General features: G+C 56.7%; 3 protein-coding genes across 13 annotated transcripts in view; 2 read left to right on the forward strand and 1 right to left on the reverse strand.

Moving 5' to 3' along the window:
- TAOK2 (TAO kinase 2) overlaps positions 1-6114 on the forward strand; it is a 22814-nt gene extending 16700 nt beyond the window's left edge. For 2 of the 6 annotated variants that reach the window (XM_034988920.1, XM_034988919.1), the window contains exon 16: positions 28-1746. In XM_034988920.1, the coding sequence (XP_034844811.1) occupies positions 28-1746 (1719 nt within the window). Of the gene's footprint in view, positions 1-27; positions 2129-3412; positions 3626-4333; positions 4468-4578; positions 4762-4853 lie in introns of those variants that run through there. The other 4 variants (XM_034988921.1, XM_034988924.1, XM_034988923.1 and 1 more) reach the window with 4 other exon arrangements.
- Positions 6115-6665: 551 nt separating this feature from the next.
- Positions 6666-9866, reverse strand: HIRIP3 (HIRA interacting protein 3). Of its 2 annotated transcripts, none has more exons than XM_034988926.1 (7): positions 9588-9866; positions 9396-9510; positions 9175-9289; positions 7930-8936; positions 7657-7825; positions 7475-7573; positions 6666-7392 (listed from the first exon to the last, which is right to left on the reverse strand). In XM_034988926.1, exons 1-7 carry the CDS (start codon positions 9650-9652, stop codon positions 7229-7231), a joined length of 1734 nt encoding a protein of 577 aa, XP_034844817.1. In that variant the 5' UTR covers positions 9653-9866; the 3' UTR covers positions 6666-7228. The 2 variants fall into 2 exon arrangements, with proteins under 2 accessions (XP_034844817.1, XP_034844816.1); XM_034988925.1 differs by having other exon boundaries at positions 9390-9510.
- Positions 9867-10141: 275 nt separating this feature from the next.
- Positions 10142-19534, forward strand: INO80E (INO80 complex subunit E). 5 transcript variants are annotated; one of them, XM_034988938.1, is made up of 8 exons: positions 10193-10450; positions 10606-10676; positions 10892-10944; positions 14443-14521; positions 14620-14731; positions 15108-15224; positions 18291-18380; positions 18930-19014. In XM_034988938.1, the coding sequence occupies exons 1-7, from the start codon at positions 10370-10372 to the stop codon at positions 18357-18359; spliced, it is 582 nt and encodes a 193-aa protein (XP_034844829.1). In that variant the 5' UTR covers positions 10193-10369; the 3' UTR covers positions 18360-18380; positions 18930-19014. The 5 variants fall into 5 exon arrangements, with proteins under 5 accessions (XP_034844824.1, XP_034844829.1, XP_034844825.1 ...); XM_034988933.1 differs by lacking the exon at positions 18291-18380 and having other exon boundaries at positions 10142-10450; positions 18930-19534; XM_034988934.1 differs by lacking the exon at positions 18291-18380 and having other exon boundaries at positions 15159-15224; positions 18930-19534.
- Positions 19535-19580: the final 46 nt, after the last annotated feature.

Here is a 19580-nt window from a genome sequence, read left to right on the forward strand (position 1 = left end):
CGGGGCCCTGCCTCCCTTCTGCCTCAGGATTTGAACAAGAAGCAGACCCAGAAGGACTTGGAGTGTGCGTTGCTGCTGCGGCAGCATGAGGCCACACGGGAGCTGGAGCTACGGCAGCTCCAGGCCGTCCAGCGCACACGGGCGGAGCTCACCCGCCTGCAGCACCAGACGGAGCTGGGCAACCAGCTGGAGTACAACAAGCGGCGTGAGCAAGAGTTGCGGCAGAAGCACGCGGCCCAGGTTCGCCAGCAGCCCAAGAGCCTCAAAGTACGTGCAGGCCAGCGTCCCCCGGGCCTCCCGCTCCCCATTCCTGGGGCTCTGGGACCACCCAGCACAGGCACCCCTAGAGAAGAGCAGCCCTGCTCATCTGACCAGGAGGCAGTCCTGAACCAAAGAATTCTGGGAGAGGAGGAGGAAGCAGTTCCAGAGAGAAGGATTCTGGGAAAGGAAGGGGCCACCTTGGAGCCAGAGGAACAGAGGATATTGGGGGAAGAATCAGGAACCCCTAGTCCCGGTCCACAAAAACATAGGAGTTTGGTTGAGGAGGAAGTTTGGGGTCTGCCTGAGGAGGAGGTAGAAGAACTTAGAGTCCCATCCCTGGCACCCCAGGAGAGGAGCATTGTAGGCCAGGAGACAGCTGGGGAATGGAGGTTATGGGGGAAAGAGGATGGGAGCCTACTGGATGAGGAACTTGAGCTTGGCTGGATCCCAGGCCCGGCACTGACCCCAGTCCCCGAGGAGGAGGAGGAAGAGGAAGAGGGAGCTCCAATTAGGACCCCAAGGGATCCTGGAGATGGCTGTCCCTCACCAGACATCCCCCCTGAGCCCCCTCCAACACATCTGAGGCACGGCCCTGCTAGCCAGCTCCCTGGACTTCTGTCCCATGGTCTCCTGGCCGGCCTCTCCTTCGCAGTGGGGTCCTCCTCTGGCCTCCTGCCCCTCCTACTCCTGCTGCTCCTCCCACTGCTGGCAGCGCAGGGTGGCGGTGGCCTGCAGGCCTCACTGCTGGCCCTTGAGGTGGGGCTGGTGGGCCTGGGGGCCTCCTACCTACTTCTTTGTACAGCTCTGCACCTGCCCCCCAGTCTGTTCCTACTCCTGGCCCAGGGCACCGCACTGGGGGCCGTCCTGGGTCTGAGTTGGCGCCGTGGCCTTCTGGGTGTCCCTCTGGGCCTTGGGGCTGCCTGGCTCCTAGCCTGGCCAGGCCTGGCTCTACCTCTGGCAGCTCTCGCAGCTGGGGGCAAATGGGTGCGGCAGCAGGGCCCCCGGATGCGCCGGGGTATCTCTCGACTCTGGTTGCGGGCTCTCCTGCGCCTATCGCCCATGGCCTTTCGTGCCCTACAGGGCTGTGGGGCTGTGGGGGACCGGGGCCTGTTTGCGCTCTACCCCAAAACCAACAAGGATGGCTTCCGCAGCCGTTTGCCTGTCCCTGGGCCCCGGCGGGGTAATCCCCGCACTGCCCGACACCCACTAGCCCTGTTGGCGAGGTTTTGGACCCTGTGCAAGGGCTGGAACTGGCGCCTGGCACGGGCCAGCCAGGGTTTAGCCTCCCACTTGCCCCCCTGGGCCATCCACACACTGGCCAGCTGGGGCCTGCTCCGGGGTGAAAGGCCCAGCCGTATCCCTCGGCTGCTGCCACGCAGCCAGCGCCGGCTAGGGCCTCCTGCCTCTCGCCAGCCAGTGCCTGGGACTCTAACTGGGCGGCGATCCCGAACCCGCCAGTCCCGGGCCCTGCCTCCCTGGAGGTAACCAACTCTGGCTCCTCCTCAGCCCGAATCTAGAGCATCGAGCACTTTATCTCCCACTACTCAGTGAGGTTTCTCCAGTCCCAATCCTCTCCTCCCTTTCACCCCTCCTTCCTTAGTATGCTTTCCCACCTCACCCCAGTCCTTTGGACCTCTAGACAGGCAGCCTCCTCCACCGTGGAGTCCAGAAGTTACACTTTGTGTTCTCCTGACACTCCTCCCCCACCTAAATTATTGCTGTTCTCCCGCTGTGTGTGTGCTCATCCTCACCCTCATCAACTCAGGCCTGGGGCCAGGGGTGGCGGTGGGTGGGAAGTCATGTTTTTTTTTTTCTCTCTTTGATTTTGTTTTTCTGTCTCCCTTCCAACCTGTCCCCTTTCCCCCACCAAAAAAAAGAAAAAGACAAACACAAATAAAATATCTGAGCGGAACTGTACCTTTGGCCCAGGCTGCCTCTGTCTGCTTTGTCCTGCCGCCTAGCATCCCGGGTATGCCCCCAATCTGGACCCTTGGCCCCCAGTTCCATGACCTCTTCACCCCCATCTACGTTATCTTAACTCCTTTCACTCCTCAGCCTCATCCTCTCTGCCTTCATAGCTTCGTTGCACCATGACCACCACTAGCTCAGAGGTCTGAGCCCCTATTGAGCTTCCACAGAACTTCTTGGTCCCATAGTTCCCCTGTTGGTGGATTCTTTCCAGAGAGTCCTTAGGTTCCAGGTCCTTTTGTCCTCATCCCCTGCCTTTTCTCCCAACCCATTCCCTATGTGGTTCCCTTCTATCTGGGAGCTGAATTTCTCTCCTGGCATTAGGCTTTACCCTAGAGGGCTTGGGGTGGGACTACAAACCCTCTACAGTAGGGGGTGGTGAGTTTTGGGGGGGCGGGGGTGACAGGCAGAGTGGGGGCGGGGCATGGAAATGGGATTGGTTGTGGGCTTGGAGTGGGAGCTGAGTACATAAGGGGCCGGGCTGGAATGTGGAGATCTGGTCAGGGTAGCAGCTGCTGGCCCATTGAACTTGTCAGGCCCTTTCTGGACACCTCCTTGCCCCTTCCCCTGGTGTGGCCCAAGATGGGGCTACTCCTTATCCATTTCGCAGCTCGGAGATTATCCTCCTCCTCTCCCTCCCACCCTGAGGTGCTGAACCTGGGACTCCTTCTGTCTTTCCTTAGCTGTGTTGCTCTCTTCCATGGGTGTGTTGTGTGACTTGGTTCTCTCACTCTTTGCTCACTTGGCTTCTGTCTCTGGGTTGTATTTTCTCCCTCTTTGCATGGTCAGAGCTTCTTGTGTGCACTCAGTACCCTAAAGATTTTCAGTTCCCTGTCCATGAACTCTCCTGCTGTTTCTTGTGAGTTTTCTACCCAACTCTGAACATGCTCTTGGAACCTGTCTTGTTTACTTTGTATCTCTTGCCCATTGAGAACCTTCCTGATCTCTCTCAACACAATCCCATCTCTCCGTGTCTGTCTGTATACAGCTCCCCCCGCCCCCTCTGTCTAACATGTTTTCTGTTTCTCTCCCTCTCCCTGTCTCTGCTTCTGTCTCCTCTCTCTCTCTCTCTCTCTCCCTCTCTCCCTCTCTCCTCCCCCTCTCCCCTGGTTGTTTCTCCTCCTCCTCTTCTTCCTCCTCCTCTCCCTTGCCCCCATCTCCCCTTGGTCCGTCCACTGCATAGTCTAAGGAGCTGCAGATCAAGAAGCAGTTCCAGGAGACGTGTAAGATCCAGACTCGGCAGTACAAGGCCCTGCGGGCACACTTGCTGGAGACCACACCCAAAGCTCAGCACAAGAGCCTCCTTAAGCGGCTCAAAGAAGAACAGACCCGCAAGCTGGCAATCCTAGCCGAGCAGTACGACCAGTCCATCTCAGAGATGCTCAGCTCACAGGCGGTGAGGCCTGGGGTCCAGGGAGGGAGCATGGTGGAGGTTGGCCTCTGTACACCCGGCTTAGTTATGGGGAGTGGGAATGGGGGAGTGTGGACAAACACGGGGCTTTTGTTCTTGGGGGAAACTTGGATACTTTCCCACTGTTAGTATTCTCTGCCATGGTTTTATTGTCTCTCTCAAGTATTTTCTTAAGGTCTTGACAAAGCCAGCCTGACTACCAAGAACCACCAAGGAAAGAGTGGCTATAATTTTTTCCTGGGCCTGAGTTAGTTTAATGTGTTAACAGGGGGCAAATTAAAATGATTGTGGCCCTTGGGCCGATTTACTCAGACTTCTGGAGGATTTTGAAGATCGCTGTTCTCTAACAGAGATCACACAACACTGGAATGGGCCAGTTAAAAACTACATATAGTGTAAAACATCAGAGTGCCCCTATTCATTGCCATTCTCTCATCCAGTCCCACCTCTCAGAGGTAACTGTTAATAATTGTATTTTAGGTTTTTTCCCTATGCATATTTGGAAAATTACATACAATTTTAAACAGAAATGGGATCGGATTGTACATACTGTTCTCTTCTTTTTCCACCTAATATTTCTTGGACATCTTTCCATGTCAGTACACCTGTCTCGTTTTTGAAACAGCATAGAATTTTCCGTGGCATGGATGTACCATAATTTCTTTAACCCATCCCTTATTGGTGGACATTTAGGTGGTTTCCAGTATTTTGCTATTACAACGCTTCGGTGAACACCTCCGAGCACATGTGCAAGTATACCTGGGGGATAAATTCCTGGAAGTGTAATTGCTGTGTCACAGGGTATGACGACCTTTCATTCTGATAGATGTTGAGACTGGCTGCTGCTTGAAACCTTAGGGCCCAGGCCTGCCTGGGGCAGGGGAGGATTGTGGGGGTAGGGGAGGAGGCCCCTCAAATGAGTTCTTCCTGTTTGCCAGCTGCGGCTTGATGAGACCCAGGAGGCAGAATTCCAGGCCCTTCGGCAGCAGCTTCAACAGGAGCTGGAGCTGCTCAATGCCTACCAGAGCAAGATCAAGATCCGCACAGAGAGTCAGCATGAGCGGGAGCTGCGGGAGCTGGAGCAGAGGGTGGCTCTGAGGCGGGCACTGCTGGAGCAGCGGGTAAGGGGACTCTGACACCAGGATGCACTGGGGAGGGCAGGCTCCCCATTTCCTGCCCCTGGACTTGCTAACCTCTCTTCTGGGTGTCCCAGGTGGAAGAGGAGCTGCTGGCCTTGCAGACAGGGCGCTCTGAGCGAATCCGGAGTTTGCTCGAGCGGCAGGCCCGTGAGATCGAGGCTTTCGATGCTGAGAGCATGAGGCTGGGCTTCTCCAGTATGGCTCTGGGGGGCATCCCAGCCGAGGCTGCTGCCCAGGGCTATCCTGCTCCACCCCCTGCCCCTGCCTGGCCCTCGCGTCCTGTTCCCCGATCGGGGGCACATTGGAGCCATGGTCCTCCTCCACCGGGCATGCCCCCCCCAGCCTGGCGTCAGCCCTCTCTGCTGGCTCCTCCAGGTCCCCCAAACTGGCTGGGGCCCCCCACACAGAGTGGGACACCCCGTGGTGGAGCCCTGTTGCTGCTAAGAAACAGCCCTCAGCCCCTGCGGCGGGCAGCCTCGGGGGGCAGTGGCAGTGACAACGTGGGCCCCCCTGCCGCTGCAGTGCCTGGGCCTCTGAGCCGTAGCACCAGTGTCGCTTCCCACATCCTCAATGGCTCCTCCCACTTCTATTCCTGAAGTGCAGGGGTGGATGAGCAGATGAATGGGACAGGGGCAGGGGTGGGTGGAGCCTGATCCTGGAGGGCTGTAAGCTTGAGGCCCACCCAAGGGTGGGGGACAGGATGTTGGCTCCAGCTCCCCTCAGACCTCCTCATCTCATGAGCTTCTTGGGCTGGCCAGTGGCCCAGGGCCAGCTTGGGCATCGGTGCCTCAAGGCTGACCAGGAGCCCCTGCCTCCCCACCATGGTGCCAGGGTCTCTCTCCATCACAGCCTCGGGAAAGGAGGGAGATGTGCGTGTCAAATATTCATCTGGTCCCCTGGGGGAGGGGAAGGGTGGGTCTAGATATATTATATTCAGAGAACTATACTACCCCGTGTAATGGGGCTGTGGACTGGGGATGCCAGGCCCCCCAGACCTGGGGTGTGGCAGAGCAGGTCTGGGGTGGGGAGAACAGAAGGAAAAGGCCTTCCTAAAAAAGAAGGATCAGGATGGGGTCTTGGGGTCAGGTTGCCTGGTCTCTCCATATCCCCCCCTCCCCCCACCGTTGCTGTCTGACGTCCTGTGCCGTCTTGTCCTTTATCTTTTTTTTTTTTTTTTTTTTAATTGAGATCAGAGCTGGGGCAGGGGAACAAGGGAAGGACCTTCTAAGGGGCTGCTCCCAGGCCTGGGGGCAGTCATGGGAGCCCCTCCCAGCTATGGGGTTGGCACAGAGCCCCACAGCAAGCTTTTAATAAACTGTTGGTTATTCTAACAGACCCCAGGACTCACCCTTTCTGTCCAAGGTGTGTATTAAGGACTGTTTGGCCGGAGGTGATCGTGTGACTTCTATTTAAAAAGGGATTTTATTGGGCTGTGTTAACTAAAAATTTCAGTGATTTTAATGACTTTGGGCATGGCTAGATCCAGAGCTTTAAAGGGATTCATCAGTCTTTTGGCCTCTACTCCCTTTGCTTTGGGCTTCAAAGATTTTCAGAAGGTTCACTTCACACACAGGCTCCTGGCAGCTCCAAGCCTACATCTTAGCAGCAATCTCAACAGCGAGTATGCCAGCAAAGTCCTAAAGTGACGTCATTGGCTCCGTCTGTAGCCAGAGGCCTGAGGTACTCGGATTGGTAGGTCTATGCCCCGTACCTACCCCTTCAAGGCGAAAAGAATTGGCCCAGGGACTAAGTGGCTGTTTCCAGAAGGGGAGACGGAAGACGTAAACACCAGCTGTCCCCAAGTCAATTCATTATGTTTCTCACATTTTTCTTAAAGCCAGTTATTCAGACCCTCCTCCCAGCTACGCATGTAACACAGCTTAAAAGCAGGATGGTGAGGGCCCTGCTGGTCGGGCTGGAGGAAGCAGGGTAGGAGCCCCACTCTTCTGATAGAGACCAGTGGCAGACTGGATGGTAGGGTCTGGAGCTGGGACTTCATTTGGAGAACCTGGGGGAAATAAAAGGGAACGAGACTGGGTGGGGACAGTGGACACTCCTCACCTTCCTGGCTCAAAGTACGGAGTGAGGGTGGGGCCGGTTTTCGTTTTCTTAAGTTTTATTTAAGTAATCTCTTCGCCCCAAACTCAGCGACCCCAAGATCAAGAGTCACGTACTCCTCCATCTGAGCCAGCCAGGCGCCCCAAGTGGGGACCAGTTTTGATGAGGTGATTCAAACAAGTCCTTTATTGAGTCTTAAACAATAAACCCCTGTAAACACCTTCAACTGAGAACATGAGAAATAGGATCCCAACAACTTGTGTCCCTGGGGGTGCAAAGTCTTCTCTGAAGAAAGCTGCTTCTGAAGCTCTGCAGGCACCGACTGGGATGGGGGCTGTGGGTGCTGATCTGCTTTCTCCAAGTGGAAAGCCTCCTGGGAAAGGGGAGGAGCTCAGTTACTCTCTCCATCACTGCTGATGATGCCGCGCATATGTGACCAGTCTGGGGGTGGGGCACGGGGCTGCTCATCCTCTGAGCCCAAAGTCCGGCGGTATAGCTCCCCTGGGGCATCTGCTTCTCCTGAAGGGTTCCAAGCTGTGCGTCTGCGTGGCCGGCCTGGATAGAGGGGTAGAAAAAGCAGATCAGTTATCTGAGAAAATCCAAGCCCCATCTCAGAGAGTGGGAGGAAACCCCTCACCTGAACCACTGATGATGTTGGTAAGGTCCAAGGAGGCCACCTCGGCCGCCTCCTCCCGCTGCTCCTTCAGGGCCCGGCACTTCTCTAAGGAAGGGTTACCTGGGGCAGAAGAGGCTGGTGATCCTCTCTTCCCCAGCTGCCCAGGCCCTCTCCTGCGGCCCCCAGGGCACATCCAGCCTCACCCTTCATGCCCAGGGCTTCCAGCTCTGCCCGGAGGACACTGAGGCGCTCCTTGTGTGAGCGGCAGGGGCCCAGCAGCTTCTTGTAGTTGCGATGGGCACCACAGGCCCGAATGTAACGCTTTAGCCTCATCACAGCTGGGTGGTCCTCCCCGCGGCGACCAGAGCCAGCCTGGCAAAGAAAGACAGCAGCTGAAGGCCAAACCTTCTGCACTTGAGTCAGGGTCTCCCTCTTCCTTAAAGGTGGCCTCCCACCCCATTGTCCCCCCTCATCACCTTCCTGCCTTTAGGTTCCGGACTGCCATCTGTGGATGAGGAGGAGGAGCTTCGCGTCCTGCCTTTCCTGGAGCTCTTCTGGAAAGAGTGGTTCTCCTTCTCCCTCTTAGGGCTACCCCCTGCCTCACCGTCACTCACCTCCCTCTCCGAGTCGCTCGCCTCACCACTGATACTGCCCACTTTGGCTGTCTTTCCAGTGCCTTCAGTAGTTGGTTTCACCTTTCTCCAGCTGTCTCCCCCATCCTCGCTGCTTCCACTCTGCCTTTTCTCACCCTTCCATGGGGTCCTGTCCTTTCTCTTCCTCTGCACCAGGGGCTCTTCGTCTCCCCCGCTCTTATCCCCACTGCCTGCTTTTTCCTTTTCTTCCTCTCTGTCCCCCGACTCTCCCAGCAGTCTTGCTGCCCTGCTTTTCTGCTTACAGCTCCTCTCCTCCCAAGCTGACTTTTTCCCTCCATTGCCCCGGGCTCCAGCTTTCCAATTCTCCTCCTCTTCCTCTCTGTTGTCTTTCTTTTTGGCTAGGGTGTCCTCCTCACTGTCCTTTTCACTTTCCTGGTGGCTTTTAGCTCCTTTCTTTCCCACTGCCTTCTTTCTTGTCCTCTGGATAGGTTCCTCTTCACTGTCCTCACTCTCCTCCCTAGCCTGCTTCTTACTGGCTGAGGTTTTGCCTGGTGCCTGCTTATTCCTTGTCACAGGTTCCTTCCTAATCCTGCCTTTAGACTCCTCCTCCTCTTCCTCATCTTCCTCACTGCTCTCTTCCTTTGAGACCTCACTTGTTCTGGCCGAGCACTCTTCCTCTTCCTCACTGCTCTCCTTGGCCACCAGCTTCTCTAATCCAGTCTTTGCAGTCAGGCCCCTCTGCTGTTCTTCCTCATCACTGCTCTCCTCAACTGCTTTCTCTGAGGCTTGCTTTGGACTCTCCCCCTCAGCTGGACTGACTTCTACCGCCGCCATCCCATTCTTTGCTTGGGGGCCAAAGCAGTCTGGACTGGAGGCTGCAGAGCTGGGCTCTGGAATGTGGAGAGAAAAGAAGGTCGGGATGGGTTCCTCCTGGCCCTTCTTCCCTCCACTTGGGGTTGGTTGCCTCTGACAGATGGAGGGAAGGGCAACAGGAAACACAGCTGTCAGTCAGTCCACCCCCTGCCTGGTTCTGCCTCACTGGCCTCCTGCCCTCGTCTAATGCCTTGGGAGATCATGCACGCACAGTAAATACTTTTTGAATGCACCAACTATGCGGAAGGCACTAACCTGACTCCGAATTGAAACGGAACCTTTTCCTCACGGGGCCACTGCTGGGAGTGGGAGGCCTCTTTGCCTTCTTGGCAAGCTCTAGCCTCTCTTCCCTGGCACCTGCTTCATCCACCTGTGTGTGCGCGAGAGGGCAAAACGTGTACCAAGTTTGCGTTCCCTACCCCCTCCCAGGCCCCTCCTCCTCAGCAACAAACCCCGCCTCGCGCCCACACCTGCACCTTCAGCAGCTCCTTCTCCACCAGTCGCTTCAGCGCCTGCTTCTCGTCGGGTTCCAGGTGGTCGCGGCCCGCGTGAGCCAAGAACCTCCGCCGCACGATGGAGTGCGTGAGCGTGCTGCGGAGACATGTGTCAAGACAGAGTCCACATCCCGCCCCTGCCCTTTCCAACCCCAACTCCAGCCTCTAGTGCACCTGAGGTCCGGGCGGCCTCGGAAGAAGCTACGGATGAACTCCTGCATCTCGTTCTCCCGCGCCATTTTGCTCCACCTGGGATTGGTGGCTCCCGCCTTTTTTTCTCTTCGGCCTCCGTCACCGCGTTTGACAGGAGCTTGCGCACTCGCAGGGTGGCGGCGCCGTGAGAGGGACCGCTGGGGGTTGGTCGCGGGTCGCTTGGACCGAGAACTTTGCCGGACAAAACTTGCTTGCCTCAGGTAGTTGGAGGGGTTCGCGGCTCCTCCCTTTTCTTAGGGTCAATCGTTTTTAAAAATTCTCGTTAGAAACCGACTCGACGCCGGCAGCCTTCGGGTGTAATAACGTAATCAACCCGCGACACTGCCTCCGTCCGTGGTCACGGGCACTAGCTAGGCCGCAGTGATTTCGAAAGACAGATGAAAAAGGATATCCTCGCCTGAAGACTAGGAATCCCTGGGGGAAAGTCTTGTGGCTTGCGATTGCTAAGCACATCCAGAATCCGCAAAGGTACCTCCGGCGTCCGCCATCTTTATGACATCATCGCGTCGCTGCGACGCCATCTTCAGCGTAGCCCCTTGGAAGCTACGTTCTTTTCCCGGTGTTCCTAAGAGGGCAACTCTTGTGGTTAAGAGCCTTGGGCGCGGGGTACGCTGGGAGTTGTAGTCCCGGCGGACACAGCCTTACGGAGTCTCCGGAAGCAGAGGCGTGAGAGGCGGGGCTGTGCGCAGGCTCTGGGTAGCGGGGCGGCCGACAACTGCGGGGCATTGCTCCTGGGGCAGGTCATGAACGGGCCGGCGGACGGCGAAGTGGACTACAAGAAGAAATACCGGAACCTGAAGCGGAAGCTCAAGTTCCTCATCTACGTGAGTGCAGGGGTGAGAGGTTGTGGGGGTTGAGGCCTGGCGCTGGTAGGACCTCAGTTTACCCACGTGTAAAGGGAACGGAGTCAACTGTCGCCGGGTTCCGGGCCCCTTTACCGATGACCGTTGGCTCAGCGTCCACCTTGCTTGTGATACAGGAACACGAGTGCTTCCAGGAGGAGCTGAGGAAGGCGCAGAGGAAGTTGCTGAAGGTGTCCCGGGATAAGAGGTGGGACACGGTGGGGGGAAGGGGGAATGTCTGCGGGTGGTGTGGCTCCTGTGGATCTACATTCGGACCCCATCCTTGGAATTGGGCCACAGATGCATGGCGCCTGGCTTGGGGCTGTTGCGAGGACCCCTTGGACCAGCTAGAGGGGACAGGGTCCAGGAGAACGTTGCTGAGATGGGAATAAACACTCTTGTTCTCCCCGCCTCTTCCTTTAGTTTCCTCCTAGACCGACTTCTGCAGTACGAGAATGTGGATGAAGATTCTTCTGGTGAGCAAGGTCATGAAATATTAGTGGAGGAAGTGGCTCCTGGCACTTCAGCAAGCTTCCTGGGCCCCTCATTATAGGCTGTGGAGGCTGATAAAACCTCCAGTGGTTCTTAAATCTGTTGCTTGCCCTTCACCTCTACCATTCTTTCACTCGAGTATTTATTGCTTTGCACAGGGGATACAGTGGAATTTGCGTTCTGGCTGGGGGTAACAGGAAAGCAAAGAAACTAGGATCTTAGATTTGAAAGGAATAAAATCAGGGCTGTATGGTAGTGATCGGAGTAGAGCAGGGGTTGATAAACGTTTTCTGTAAAGGGCCCGATTAAAAATATTTCAGGCTTTGCAGAACTGTTGCAACTACCCAGTTCTGCTGTTGTGGTGCAAAGGGAGCCATAGGTGATATGTAAATAAGTGAGCATGGAGGTGTTTCAATAAAACTTTATTTATGGACACTGAAACTTGAATTTCATGTGATTTTCACATGTCATGAGTAGTATTTTTCCTTTGAGTCCACCCCCGCCCAACATTTAAAAACGTAAAAGCTGGGGCGCCTGGGTGGCTCAGTTGGTTGAGCGACTGCCTTCGGCTCAGGTCATGATCCTGGAGTCCCAGGATCGAGTCCCGCATCGGGCTCCCTGCTCAGCAGGGAGTCTGCTTCTCCCTCTGACCCTCCTCCCTCTCATGCTCTCTGTCTCTCATTCTCTGTCTCAAATAAATAAATAAAATCTTTAAAAAAAAAAACAAAAAACGTAAAAGCTGTTCTTAGTTTGCAAACAACACAAAAGCAGATGACAGACAGCATCAGTAGAGCACTCCAGAAAAGCGTTTCTCGGGAAGGAATGTTTCAGCTGGGACCTAGGTAAGAAGCAGAAACCAATCTTGTGAAGATACAAGTGGGAGATTTCCAGGCAGAGGGAATGGCCAGTGCAGATGCCCTGAGGTGAGAAGGGACCAGGTTGTCTGCAGAGCAGAAGGGCTGAAGCAGTGTTTCCACACTTTGCTTTGAGCACTCCTTATCATGTCAGACCAAGGCCCCGCGGACATACTTGCTTATAAGACAACAAAATGAAACAGCGTTAAAGGTCATCATATATAACTTGTTCTGATGGTTTTTAGACTGGTTTTTTATTTTTTTTTTAAGATTTTATATTTATTTGACAGAGAGAGACACAGCGAGAGACGGTGCACAAGCAGGGGAAGTGGGAGAGGGAGAACCAGGCTTCTGGCAGAGCAGGGAGCCCGATGCGGGGTTCGATCCCAGGACCCCGGGATCATGACCTGAGCCGAAGGCAGGCGCTTAACGACTGAGCCACCCAGGCGCCCCTAGACTGCTTTTTTCTTTTTTAAGATTTTATTTATTTATTCATGAGAGACAGAGAGAGAGAGGCAGAGGGAGAAGCAGGCTCCCAAGGAGCAGGGATCCTGATGCAGGACTCGATCCCAGGACCCTGAGATCATGACCTGAGCCGAAGGCAGACGCTTAACCATCTGAGCCACCCAGGTGCTCCACTTTTTTTTTTTTTTTTTTAACTTAATGCTGGTTGCAAACCACTAAGTTGACTTCATGACCCACTAATAGGTTGAGACCCACAGTTTGAAAAAGTGCTAAGGTGGGCATTTGTGGTCCTCTTCCAACGTGGGGTCCTCATATATGTCATATACGATCACCTCTCCCCATGGTGCCTTTAAACACTGGTCTGGAGTGGGGTCAGCAGACAACAGTCAGTTAGGCTACTTGCTTTCGTAAATAATGTTTTATTGGAACACACAATGGTCATTACTTTATATATGATGGGATGGTAGGTGATGGATGAGGTCAGAGAAATAGGCAGGAGCCAGCTCATGTGGGTCAAGGCAAACCATTTGGCTTTTCATCCTGCTTCTCATTGCCTGCCTGTTCCTTCTCTGAGGTCTTCCAGGTAACTTCCTGTTTGAGGGGAACTTCAGGACAGGAGCCATGAGAAAAAACAGCATGTTCATGGTCAGAGTGGGATAAATCTTGAGGAGGGAGAACCAGAGACATAAGCCGCCACTCGTATCCTGGAAAAGCCCACCGTCTGGTCAGGGAGACACCCACACATGACACATCTTAGCACAACGTGAGGCGAGCCCTGACAAGTGAGAGTGGAGAGTTTTGGGGAGAGCCAGCAATTAACTGAGCCTGAGGGATTCTGGAAGACTTCTCAGAGAGGCGGTGTTTAATTTTTTTTTTTTTTAAGATTTATTTATTTATTTATTTATTTGACAGAGAGAGACATAGCGAGAGAGGGAACACAAGCAGGGGGAGTGGGAGAGGGAGAAGCAGGCTTCCCCCCTGAGCAGGGAGCCCGATGTGGAGCTCGATCCCAGGACCCTGGGATCCTGACCTGAGCCGAAGGCAGACGCTTAACGACTGAGCCACCCAGGTGCCCCGAGGCGGTGTTTAATTTTGCCTCTTAAAGGATCTGAGTAGAGAAACTGGGGACAGCCTATATCCCGGGTATCAGTTATTTGTCAAATGAGCTATGGGCCTTCTAAGTAGAAGTGCAGAACTGGGAAATAAATTTTTTTTTTTTTTTTTTAAGATTTTATTTATTTATTTGACAGAGAGAGACACAGTGAGAGAGGGAACACAAGCAGGGGGAGCGGGAGAGGGAGAAGCAGGCTCCCCGCGGAGCAGGGAGCCCGATGCGGGGCTCGATCCCAGGACCCTGGGATCACGACCTGAGCTGAAGGCAGACGCTTAACGACTGAGCCACCCAGGCGCCCCAATAAATTTCTTTTTAGAGGAAATGATGTGAAGGAAGAGTACGGTTCGGTCAGGAGACCAGAAAGGTAGGTTGAGACCAGATTAAGAAGCACTCCAGATGTTCACAGGCAGGAGGGGATGTCACCAGGAAGGCTGGGATCAGCTTTCCAGATGGATCATTCTGGAGCTGGCGTGGACAGTGGGTGGCAGGAGAGGTGAGATTGCTGAGCCGGTGATTTTGATGTGGTGGCCTGAGCTGGTGGTCGTTGGGATGGGGAGCAGTGGATAAAAACAGGAGAGATGTGAAGGGTAGCAGGACCCTGGACCTGGGGAGTGGAACAGAGGCAGGAGCTGAAGGCAGCTTAGGAGGCTCATAAAGGAGAGTGGCAGAAGATGGTGAACGAGTCAGAGATGGGGGTTCAAGTCCCAGCTCCACACCTTATTCTGTGAGCCTTGGTGACCTCATCTGGAAGGAGGACATGATGCCCTCACCTTCCTCCTTGGATGGTTATGAGCACAGGGAGCGGGGGTGAACTTTTCAGAGCATAGCACACAGTTAAGTGCTTGACAGTTGTGTTACGAGGGAGGAGTCCAGGCAGGAAGTCAGTTGTAAAGGACATTTTAGGAAGCTGTGGGCCTCCCCCAAAGAGCACGTATGTGCCAACTGGGGAGTCAGATTCCCTGGGGCCCTTCCATAGAGTTGAGATTGCACCTCTCTGGGGTAGGCTGGAGCCCCCCACCCTCCCTCTGACCAGCCCTACCCCCTCACAGACTCAGATGCCACTGCATCTTCAGATAACAGCGAGACAGAGGGAACACCCAAGTTGTCGGACACGCCAGCCCCCAAGAGGTGGGAAGAAGCCATCGTTCTTCTCTGGGGGTGGGGGTGGGTGGGGGCACCTGGGCCTCCTAGCTGCTTCTGACACACCCCCCCCGTACTTTCTCCAGGAAGAGAAGCCCTCCACTGGGGGGTGCCCCCTCCCCCTCCAGCCTCTCCCTGCCTCCTTCAACGGGGTTTCCCCTTCAGGCCTCCACGGCCCCCTCCCCGTACCTGAGCTCGGTGAGTTGCGGTCAAGGGTGGGAAGTGGTAACTGAGCCGCCTGGGAGTAAGGTGGGCATTGTTGGGCAGACGGGCCTCAGGGGGAGGCCGGCCCAACTCTGGGGACATCTGTCTGGGTGTGGCAGCAAGCGTCCGTTGGAGGGGTGTGAGTCGGGGCTGCCCACTTCTCTCTGGTGTAGGAATGGGGGACAGGCGTGACTGAGGAGAGCAGAGCTCAGGACATAGTCCTGCTGCTGTCCCCTCCCCTTCTGTTCTCAGGAGCCACACTCATCACCACCTCTTGTTTTTCCATTCCTCCTCCTGTTTGCGTTTCTTCCCTCCCCGCCCACCCCATCCACTCCATTTCCCATCTCCATCCCCTCACTCCCGCCTGCAGCTGGCTTCCCCCCCCTACCCCCCATTCCCTTCTGACTACCTGGCCCTGCAGCTGCCCGAGCCCAGCCCCCTGAGGCCCAAGCGGGAGAAACGGCCCCGCCTGCCCCGGAAACTCAAGGTACCCTGATTGGGGGATGTTAGGGAGGGGCCAGAACGGCAGGAGGACCGCCATCTGAGGGAGGCTCGAGATGGGCTGGGGCCTGTCCGAGAACTTCCAAGGATTGATTTGGGGCTGCTGGGGGCCCAACCTAGGGCTAGGCGCTGAGGGGTGGGTCAGAGATGTCCTGGCCCACAGACTTGATGTGGAGAAAAATGAGGGCAGGACCAGCCTTGGGGCACTCAGAGCGAAGACTCGTGGGGACCAGGCTCATCGTTCACAGGTGGCCTGTGATGCCGGGCAGCCCCAGAGGACGGGCAGAGCTGTGGGATCTGGAGTCGAGTCAAGACTGCACCAGTTAGAAACCATGTGGCCTTGAGCAGGTCTCTCTGACCGTCGAGGCCTCTTCTGCATGCGTAAATGAGTGCTCAAACCACATGTAGAATGAGTGTTCCTGGGGCACCTGCTGTGTACCAGGCACTGTCCGAGGTGCTGCCGGTGCGGTAGCGAACAGAACAGACAAAAATCCCCGCCTTCACGAAGCTCCCATTCTAGCAAGAGAGGTGGAAAGCAGACAAGATAAGTAGGTGCCAGCGCCGAGAAATGGGGCCAGGTAGAGTGGGTGGGAAGCTCCAGAGTAGAGAGGGGCTGGTATTGTTGGGTGGGTGGTCTGGGACATTATTTGGTCAGAGGCTTAAAAGAAATGAGAAGCGAGCATGTGGCTCTCTGAACAGGTGTTTCAGGGAGAGCCAGCAGTGCAGAGGCCCCCAGCAGGAAGGAGGCCAGTGTGGTCGGAGGCAAGGGAGGGGTGGTGGGTGGTGGTGAGCAGGTCAGAGAAATAACCAGGGGGCAGGATGGTGGAGCGCCCTCTCGGTGTCGCAGAGACTCGCTTGTACTGTGAATGAAATGGGGAGCCGTTGCAGGAGATCGGGCCAAGGGGAGTCTGCTCTGTTTTATGGAACTCACAGCTGTGTGGAGAACAGACCAGGGAGGCGCTGGGTCAGGATGCAAGTGGGGAGACCCCCGAGGAGGCTTCTGCAGTAAAGCAGGGTATAGAGCCGCCAAAAAGTGGCTGACGCATCGATTTCAAAGATGGAGCCATGGGAAGACCAGCGCGGGCTGTGGGAAAGAGCGGAGCCCAGGGGCAGCTCCAGGGTTTGGGGCCCGAGCAACTGAAGAAGAGGGGTAGCCTCCCTCTGAGCCCGGGAGGCCCGGGAGGAGCAGCTGTGGGAGGGAAGACGAGGAGTTGGGACATGCTGAATGCTGTCTGGAAAGGCCAGCGAGATACAGGAGGCCGCCAGCCTGGGGCTCGTGGGGTGCACTGAAGTCCTCAGCGTGGAGGTGGGTGTGATTGTTGGGGGAGAACATGGCTGGAGAGGGGAAGGGAGAGGCCTGCACGCTGAGTCCCAGGAGGGAGTAGGGCCCAGGAGGCACAGTGCCCTTCCAGCTCCGAGTCAGGGTGGAACTGGGACTAGACAGGACACCTTTCAAAGTGGGTAGACGGGGGCCAGAGGCGAAATGGGAGGTCACCGTTCGTGGTGGTTAGGAGTGCTGGTTCGGGGTTCAAATCCCAGCTCCGCCTCTTACCCTCCATGTGACCTTGGCCCCACACTCTCCTCGGCAGGCTTTTGCTTCTGGCCTGTAGGGTGGGATGGTGCGGAAGGCCAGGGGCGGTGAAGCCTGGAGCCGATGGGTGGAGGCGTGGCACGCGTGTGGCATTGCGGTATGAGGCTGAGGTGCTGGGTCCTGACGGAGAGGTGATGGGGAGCTGAGTTGTGGCCATCGAGGAGAGAGGAGGTTGGTTGAGAGACGGGCCCAGATCAGTTGCTGTGGTGGAGGAGGGGGTAAATCAGGGAAGGCCTCAAAGAAGAGGTAACATCTGAGCCCAGGAGAGGTGAGATTTGGAAATTGCAGGCTCAGCAAGAGTGGAAGGAGGACAGGGATGTGGCAGAAGTATTGTTTGGGCTGACGCAGGAGGGAGAAGGGAGAAGGACAGTGGACAGAAACATAGGGTGAGGGGGGATCACAGAGGTCTGGGTGCCCAGGGCCAGGAGGTCCTTGTAAAGGGATGGGCGTCACTGAAGTTTCTGGGTGGCTTGATCTGAGGAGACAAAGGACAGCCGTGAAAACAGGAGCAGGTCAGTTAAGGGCCTGGGCCCGTCAGATGGAGTGGGTTTGAGTCCTCCACACACTTCCCCGTGTGACCTTGGGCAAGTCATTTCACTTTCTGAGCCTCAGCTTCTCTGTTTGGTGGGGTCAGTGTAGAATAAAGTGAGTTTAGGGAGAGAAAACACATAGCCCAGTGCCTGGTCCCTAGTAAGCTGTGGATAAACAAGAGCTGCTCTTGGTCACACAGAGGCCATTGAGGAAGGCCAGGAAGGGGTGGGACGTAAGGACTAGGGTGGGGGTCCAAAGGTGGCAGCCAGAGGAGGGGGGCTGTCCTCATGGAGCTGGGCCTCTTGTCTGTCACCAGTCCTGGCCAACTCCTGTACCCTGAGGCACTGACCGGGAGGTAAAGGCCAACTCTGGCCCTCCACCACCCCAAGGACAGCAGTGGGGCTGGGGGCTCCTGGAGAGGCAGCCGGTAGGCCATGAGGGCGGAAGGTGTGAAAGCAGGCCCCGGGGGCCGCTGTAGAGACACACGTAAGCGCTTCCTGCCGCCGCCACCCGGCATATGGGACCTGCCCAGCGGGGACCCAGGCGGCATACGGGACCTGCCCAGCGGGGACCCAGCAGGCCTGTGCCTCGGAGTCTTCATTTGCAAGTCTCAGATTCCTCCTCTGGCCCGTGACCTCCCCTCCCTTCCAGGGTGGTCGGAATGGTTGTTAATGGCAGTCACCTGGCACGTAGCAGGTGCTGTTTGGGCCCACAGAGCTCTCTGGTGGGGTGGGGGTGGGGGGAGTCCTGGCAGGGGGCGGGGGCTGGAGGGTTGGGCAGGACAGAGGCCACGTCCCAGCCTCAGAGGACAAAGCAAGACTTTAATGGCTAGAAAAGGACATTCCAGGTGGAGGGGCTGGCCTGTTGTCGGGCACAGCTTCCCACCTGTCCCTTGCGTGGGGGAATGACGCGCTCAGGTCTGTGTTTTAGAGAGCTCACTCTGGCTGCAGTGTGGAAGAGCTGACTCTGGGAGAGGCTGAAGGCAGGGAGTCCAGTTAGGAGGCTGGTACTGTAGCCCAGGTGAGCTGCGGGGATCCCAAGACAGAAGAGGTAGAAGCCTCACCCGGCGGGGGGGCGAAGGCCTAGGACAGCGTCCAGCTCACCAGTGAGTCCCGAAGTAGGAGGGAGAGGCCGGTGCCGGCAGCTGGGGTCCGAGGTGCCCAGAGGCAGGCAGGCTGGCACTGCGGGCTGGCTCTGACCAGCTCTAAGTGCTGTCACGGGGCAGCCAAGGGGCCTCCCTGGAGAGGGCGGGGCCCAGCCTTCCCCTCCTGGTTTCCTGGGAGACTCCCCTCCCCACCACCACCACCACCACCCCCCTCATTACCGCTTCCATCACCACCTCTCACCTGCAGGCACTTGCTGGGGTGAGATTCAAGGGGCTGAGGTGAGGCAGGCCCCCCCCACTCCGATTCCAGCATTGGCTGGCCGGGCTGTGTCCACTGCCCCTGGCATGAGCCTTCGCCCCCCTCCCCTGTCCCCCCAGAACTGCCTTAAAAGGCCCCCGCCAGCCTTCTGGAGGTCCAGTGCCTCCCTGACCAGCCCTCCCTGTGTTTCTTCCCCCTGCTGCAGATGGCGGTGGGCCCCCCCGACTGCCCTGTGGGAGGGCCGCTGACCTTCCCAGGCCGGGGCTCTGGGGCCGGGGTGGGGGCAGCCCTGGCCCCACTGCCCCCACCCAAGATGCCTCCTCCCACGATCCTGAGCGCCGTCCCTCGGCAGATGTTCAGCGACGCGGGCAGCGGGGACGATGCCCTGGACGGGGATGATGACCTGGTGATCGACATCCCAGAGTGACCCCCTCTCTGGCCGAGCCCCCGCCCTGTGCCCGACGCCAGCACACACGAGCCCCCAGCTTCCGCAGAGACGTTTATTGACGCCCAGTTGCCATGCCGCGGCCACTGACACGATCAGAAGAGGCGTAAACATGCACGGATGTCCCCCGGGAGGTGGGTCCCCGCGGGGGTGGGGGTGGGGGGGAGGGCAGAGGCCCTGCCCTCCCATCCTGGCCCCGTCCAGGGGACAGTTCTTTAAATGAGTGGCCGGGAGCATCTGCCACCTCTGGGAGAGGCAGAGAGCCTGCGGTGGCCCCCCCATTTAAAAGGGCAGCTGTACAGGGCTAGGTTGGTTCGTTGGTTTTTAAGGAAGATTCTGTATTAAAGGAGTGGCTCTTTTTTTTGTTTTTGTTTTTCGTCCTTCTCTTTTTTGGAGACATTCCCCTCCTCC

The sequence above is a fragment of the Mirounga leonina genome, unplaced genomic scaffold (genome assembly GCF_011800145.1).
Source record: "Mirounga leonina isolate KUSES-001 unplaced genomic scaffold, KU_Mleo_1.0 Mir_454, whole genome shotgun sequence".
Taxonomy (NCBI): Eukaryota; Metazoa; Chordata; class Mammalia; order Carnivora; family Phocidae; genus Mirounga; species Mirounga leonina.

Bases quoted from the DNA above. Each gene is read 5' to 3' on its own strand.
- HIRIP3 (XM_034988925.1), bottom strand. From the start codon at position 9,652: ATGGCGCGGGAGAACGAGATGCAGGAGTTCATCCGTAGCTTCTTCCGA. The intron at 9,290-9,389 runs GTGTGGGCGCGA...GCGCACACACAG, and splicing joins AGGAGCTGCTGAAGGTGCAG to GTGGATGAAGCAGGTGCCAG. The intron at 7,393-7,474 runs GTGAGGGGTTTC...CCCTCTATCCAG, and splicing joins CAACATCATCAGTGGTTCAG to GCCGGCCACGCAGACGCACA.
- INO80E (XM_034988933.1), top strand. From the start codon at position 10,370: ATGAACGGGCCGGCGGACGGCGAAGTGGACTACAAGAAGAAATACCGG. The intron at 10,945-14,442 runs GTGAGCAAGGTC...ACCCCCTCACAG, and splicing joins TGTGGATGAAGATTCTTCTG to ACTCAGATGCCACTGCATCT. The intron at 15,225-18,929 runs GTACCCTGATTG...CCCCTGCTGCAG, and splicing joins GCCTGCCCCGGAAACTCAAG to ATGGCGGTGGGCCCCCCCGA.